The 6,000-nt window shown below is 50.3% G+C and overlaps 2 protein-coding genes across 2 annotated transcripts; one reads left to right on the top strand and one right to left on the bottom strand.

Annotated features, from left to right (window-relative positions):
- Positions 1 to 428: 428 nt before the first annotated feature.
- On the top strand, positions 429 to 3,036 carry GGI43DRAFT_73467 (asparagine--tRNA ligase SLM5). Its single transcript, XM_083210228.1, has 3 exons — positions 429 to 1,158; positions 1,214 to 1,550; positions 1,618 to 3,036. Exons 1-3 carry the CDS (start codon positions 863 to 865, stop codon positions 2,761 to 2,763), a joined length of 1,779 nt encoding a protein of 592 aa, XP_083059897.1. The 5' UTR covers positions 429 to 862; the 3' UTR covers positions 2,764 to 3,036.
- A 2,034-nt stretch (positions 3,037 to 5,070) lies between these two features.
- GGI43DRAFT_407447 (uncharacterized protein) lies at positions 5,071 to 6,000 on the bottom strand. Its single transcript, XM_083206226.1, has one exon. It carries the CDS (start codon positions 5,617 to 5,619, stop codon positions 5,206 to 5,208), a length of 414 nt encoding a protein of 137 aa, XP_083059898.1. The 5' UTR covers positions 5,620 to 6,000; the 3' UTR covers positions 5,071 to 5,205.

Below are 6,000 nucleotides of genomic sequence, written 5' to 3' on the forward strand. Positions count from 1 at the left end.
ACGCCCTCCCAAAGCCTGCTTTTCGGCGATCCTAGAGCCTTCAGGAAGCAAATGCGAGGCGGCTTTTGAGGTTTGTGTAGTGTACGGACAGGCAGACATGTAAAGTATAGTAGCTTGCCTTTGGTGGGTGATGCAGAATATAGAAAGATGGAGGCAATAATCCGGCTTAGTAGTGGACATGTATACGCTATACGCTACAGGCTTGCTCAGATAGCGAGTATTGAGAGGATATAAGGCGAGAGCGATGAGGCGGTACCATGCAAGATACCTGCAGCGGCTGGTGGCTGCAAGGAGGAATACGCCTCTAGCGGTGGCTATCCGCAACGCCACAGCACTATACTGTGACTAGAGCTACTAGGTAGATACCCTTTATTTCCCTTCCTCTAGTGCTGTTGTCTATCTCGATAGCTTAGTATCACTCCTACATTATAATAGGATGGACAAGCAGAGCAGCGAGAAAGCAGAAATTCAAGCATAGAGGACTAATACTAGGAGTATGCAATTCCTGGTAGCAGCACTGATCAAGGAAGTACCTCATAAGGCATACCTACCCAGCAAAGTACCCGCTAACAATGTTGTGCGGTACCATTTACCGCTTTGAGCCTGTAGCCAGCGGCACAACAGTTTTTCCTTTTTTTTTCGTTCTGCCCAAATCCCTGCTCCCAGCTTTCAGCCACCAAAAAAAGCAACCTCTCTCCAATCTAAAGACGAAACCTATGATAGCCATTGGCATCTAATACGGCGCAGACCCAAGACAAACCCTGCGTCATCTCCCTGCCTAGTCCAGAGGCACACGTCATGAGACGTACTGCCCACGTTCTGCTGCATTGCTAAAGTCCCCGTGAGCGGCCATCATCCAAACATGTCTCATCCCCTCCGCCAGCTTGCCTGGCGCTACCGACGCTATCCTTTTCCTCATAGGCGATACTATTCGGTGCGTGTCCTTAGCGACGGTGGCGGCGAGGGTCAGGGCCTTCGGGACATCAGAACGGTGGCAGACTTGAAAGAATGGCAGCCTGAACGCCGTGTCTCGGATGTGCAAGTCTGCGGCTGGGTTAGGTCGGTTCGCAAAAGCTCCAGTGTGCGGTTCGTTGACATCACAGACGGATCTTCCATGAGGCCAATGCAAGCTGTGATTGACAAGAGCTTGGCCGCAGAGTACGTCAGCCCTCGTCCCAGCATTATGGCGAGCAGCAGCTGACAGGCATCGTAGTATACGCCCGGGTGCAGCCGTTCGTCTCAAGGGGGTCTGGCATAGTAGCGCCTCTAAATTGCTGCCCAACGTAGAGTCTCAAGGTGACAGCCTTGCTCGTCGTAGTCCAATTGCAGGGACTCAAACCCTGGCCGACAACCAGCTGAGTTCTCAAAATCTCGGCCATAGTTCGGAACAGGCCGAAGCAGCAAACTTGCCGCCGTCATCATCGTCGATATCAGTGCAAGAAGGAGAGGCGTCTGATACCACGGGAACAAATCATGGCCAGGCTCATGCCTCAGCTACGACTGAATTACGAGTCAGCGAGGTAGAAATCCTCGGCTCGTCTGATCCCCATGTAAGGCTAAAGCCGTTTTCCAATAGTTTCCCCCCTGAATCGTCCATCCATTCTGACGTTTCTCAAGACATATCCCATTCAGAACAAGTATCAAACACCAGAAAGCTTGCGAGCAATATCACATCTTCGACCGCGAACTCCTCTCAACTCAACACTCCTTCGGCTAAGATCAGATGCCATGGCCATCCTAAACCAATTCTTCTTCAATGAAAAGTTTCAGCAGACCCACCCCCCAATCATCACCTCATCAGACTGCGAGGGCGCTGGTGAAGCCTTCACCGTCAAGAGCGGCGGGCCTTCTGAGTTCTTCAGAGACCCCAAGTACCTCACTGTCTCATCACAGCTCCATCTAGAGGCTCTGGCTCAAGCGCTGGGCAATGTATGGACTCTATCGCCTACGTTCCGAGCCGAGCAAAGTGACACCTCTCGGCACCTGAGTGAGTTTTATATGCTTGAAGCTGAAATGAGCTTCGTTCAAGACATGGATGAGGTCATGGACCTCGCTCAAAGAATGCTGGCGTCGCTTGCTAGCGGGCTCAGTCAGCGCAGTGCCGCCCAGGAACTCGAAAAGCATCGGCTTGATTCCAGAGACCCTGCGGAGCGTTTAGCATTTGAGGACCTTGTAGATGTCAAGGAATTACAACAGAGATGGAGAGGTCTTATGGCGCCGACTAGATGGCCGCGAGTAACGTACACAGAAGCCATCAAAATCCTCGAACCTGTGGCCCATATGTTCGAACATAAGCCCGTCTGGGGATCCGGCCTCCAGTCAGAACATGAAAAATACTTGGCTGAGAAAATCGGATATGATGCAGAGAGCGACGCGTTCATGCCCATCTTTGTCACTCAATACCCGCGAGATATCAAAGCTTTCTACATGCTCCAGTCACAGTCTCCTCCGCCTCAGGGGCAAACAGTCGATTGCTTCGACCTCCTTGTTCCCAATCTCGGAGAGCTTGCGGGAGGATCCATGAGAGAGTATCGGCTTGCCGAACTTGAGGACAACATGCGCCTGCATGGTCTGGAGGTCCCAACGCACCGGAAAGCCAGATCCAACGACATGGGGTGGTACCTGGATCTGAGACGCTGGGGATGTCCTCCCCATGGAGGATTTGGTCTTGGCTTTGACCGCCTGTTAAGCTATTTGACTGGTGTGCCCAATGTCCGTGATGTGGTGCCATTTCCACGCCATTTCGAGCGCTGCGATTGCTAAATGCGGCTATCTTTTCGATTTTGTGGCACGTCCAGCTTCGTCACTCAGACAGGAGATTGCCCCGACGTCTCGGGAAATGGTAAGCAACCAGCCTGTTGTGCTCGTCAATGCTTGCCTACCTCGGACTGTTTCATTTCAGGCAAGCTTGCTCGCACAGCAGCAACAAACGGCGATCTGCGTCAGGGGACCGATTGCATGACGCAGCGCCACACCGCGACTCATTGTTACACTACGTAACCCGATCTTGGGGCTCAAAGACGAGAAGGGCTTTGTGGGAAGCTGCATGTGCCAATGTTCATGTCTCTTTTCTTATTTATATCCAAGGACCTTACACGCGAGGCGGGGAGGCCGACGCTGATGCTCTGGTAGCGATTGGATCTCACTCAGCGAGCGTGGCTGCCACTCACAAATGGAGAAATTAGATCTTGTGCGACTTGTCCATCTGCGACAATGGGTACGATTATGCGGGAAAGCGATGAGATTCTTTCATTTAGTGTTCGGCGACTTGCATTATTCTACTCTCAGCCCCAGTCTCACCCATTATGTTCAAAAATATGCCTGCCCAAACCCAATTGCTGGCTCCCTTTTCTTTTCTTTTCTTTTCTTTCCTCTGATTACGATGACACGCTTATGATGAAGGTTACGCTGCAGAGACGCATCTAACCGTGCTGCTGTGGACTCGGAGATCTGATTTTGTTGTATTCCGTTCAAGAATTGCCAAATTGGTACCAAATATGAATGGATATGTCTAGATGGATGGGATGAAAAAGTAGAATATGTTTGAGAAACTCCCTCATCTCGTACTATGATACCAGCATGACACCTGTTGGCGATATGTAAGATATTGTAAAACAAGCTACCTGTAAGATGCAATAGAGAATGAAATGCCCCCATCTTTTATCAGAGAAAGACTATCAACCTGTGTTGAATCCCTGCTCCTTTTACAGAGGACGTTGTCTAAAAAAGTGACTACAGCCTATCTGAGAAGAACTCGAGGAGATGTTGAGCCCACAGCTACTTAGGACCCCATTTGCTTTGTCGACAAGGCTGGCCTTTGGGTATATACTTGGGAGACGGCGACCGGCTCTACAATTTACGAAACAAGTACATTCATTATATATAAATCTACAACGAAACAGAGGAAGCATAGATGTCATCACACTTAGTATCATGCCTGAAAGCATTCAGTCATAACCACAAGAAACCCATAGCTACAGAACTTGCCTACCGAGCTGCTTTCGTGCTCAAATCTAGCAAGAACCAACCACCACTGCTGTCGCTTAGACATTCAAAACCATCAAATTTTGGGATTTCTAATCATCCAAAGCTGAGCATTTGTTGCTTGCCCCATTTGAGGCTTGCAGCCAGCCCTAGGAGTCAGCCCAGCTTCAGCTTATTGCCCGCACACCCATCGCTTACCAGAGCCTTGCCAAGTCTTTTGCGAATAGGGGTGTGTGCCCCGGAGAAGTATTTTCGTCCTTGCAAAAGACGAGATCTCAAACAGGATTTCTTTCCATGCAAATCTCACTTGCCGGGCAACTGGACGGAAGACCATATGTACGCAAAAACGCCTCCTACGAATATGCCGTAGTTTTGTATATATCCGCAGTAGCCGCACGGGGGGAGGATCACGGCGAACCGGATGGCACGACGATGCTCTTGTGCGGATTAATTCCTTTTGGAAATAGCATATGTGACGATGGCGTGCGGCATTGCATGGGGAAACCAAATATCGCCCCCAATGACAGAAACCGAGACGCCTCCCAGCGCTGAGCTAACAATGCTGAAAGACCTTTTGGCCTTTTGGGGGGGCGCCACGAAGGAGATGGCTGCGTGTTTGCTGTTTGTCATTCGAATTGCCTCAGCCGTTTGATAAGGGCCCCTCTACAGTCGCCTCTGGTTCCAAGCAGACAGGCCACGGATATTAGCACCAGTCAGGGCTTGAGCAGAAAGCCGGGACGCGCTACCCCGTATTTCTCAAGGGCGCATTGCTTGTTTCCAGCTCTTGAACAAGCCACGGAGAAGCTCCGTCCGCGAGCCAACAGACCATTTGACAACTAGTGGCGTGGCGCAACGAATAGCGCATTCAAGGGATCCAAAAGGGCAAAAGGACGATGACAACAAAGGGCGCTGTTGGAACCAGGCCCTTCCAGCCAGCCGGCCCAAGAACTGGATGCGACATGGCTTTTCTGAGGGGGGGCTGGATTCGCATAAGCATAATCAACCATAACTTGATGAGTCCACATTGGGAGCAAACACACATAGGACCACAGCACAAGCGTCACTTTTATTTTATTCTTTAATTGCTTTTTTTTTTTTTTTTTTCTTCCTTAATCCTTGCTTGTGACCAGAATAGGAAAAAAAACGCGAACGGCTCTCCCCCTTGGCCGAAGGATTTGCGTCTGTTGGGAGCATTCATCATATCGCCCGCTGAGCCAGGGATTATTGAGACGCAAAAGGCTGAAAGGGCCGTTGACGCTGTGGCTTTTTTCCTTTCCCCTGTTGGCGAAGTGCCCTCTTTTCTTTTTCCGGTTGGTGGGGGGAGGAGCAGCAATCTAGAGGAAGGATAGGAATCTTTGGGAAAATGGAGGGGAGGCTGGGCCGCCGTGCCGTACGAACCGAGTTGGCGTGGGAGGGGGTGGGCATGAATAATAGAGCAAGGGAAAAAAAAAAGACACGGCAAGAAAGGAATAAATGGAGGGGGGCGTGGAGAGAGAAGAGGGAATAAAAAGGGAAAAGAGAGAATAAAACCAGCCGCAATGGATTTGCTAGTTTGAGCTGAAGTGCTGCTAGTAAGGAAGAGAGAATAAGTGCTTGTAGCTCTGTAGACGAGGCTGTTGCCGGAAAGGGTAACATCAAGTCAATTGAGCCTATCTGCGAGCCGTTGGTTATGCAAGTTGCACAGGACGGAGCTTAAGCGGGCTCCTACATATTCTCAGCTACAAGATTAGGCAAAAAGGCTCGTCTTGCCATGGCGGTGCTCCGGTGAGGCTTTTCATGTGTATATTTCGGATGCGAGATGCCGGTGATGAGACGCTAGCAGAAATGGGGACAATGACTTATGCAAAGGAATCATATCCGAATAAATAAGCATACACCCAAGTATGATTTCTCTCAGCCCGGAGTTATAGGTGGAGGCTCCTCCATGTATCCATTACCAAACACTTGGCTGGGGCTAAGCACTTGCGAGGACGATGATACCTCGGCCGTAATACGAACTATTCCCTTGGCTGCCTG

This window comes from Trichoderma evansii, assembly GCF_050947405.1.
Source record: "Trichoderma evansii strain SZMC 28006 chromosome Unknown GGI43scaffold_12, whole genome shotgun sequence".
Lineage (NCBI taxonomy): Eukaryota > Fungi > Ascomycota > Sordariomycetes > Hypocreales > Hypocreaceae > Trichoderma > Trichoderma evansii.

Excerpts from the sequence above, each read along its gene's own strand:
- GGI43DRAFT_407447 (XM_083206226.1), bottom strand. The coding sequence starts at position 5,619 with ATGTTACCCTTTCCGGCAACAGCCTCGTCTACAGAGCTACAAGCACTT.
- GGI43DRAFT_73467 (XM_083210228.1), top strand. The coding sequence starts at position 863 with ATGTCTCATCCCCTCCGCCAGCTTGCCTGGCGCTACCGACGCTATCCT. Across the intron at positions 1,159-1,213 it reads GACAAGAGCTTGGCCGCAGA|TATACGCCCGGGTGCAGCCG; the intron begins GTACGTCAGCCC and ends CAGGCATCGTAG. Across the intron at positions 1,551-1,617 it reads TCGGCTCGTCTGATCCCCAT|ACATATCCCATTCAGAACAA; the intron begins GTAAGGCTAAAG and ends ACGTTTCTCAAG.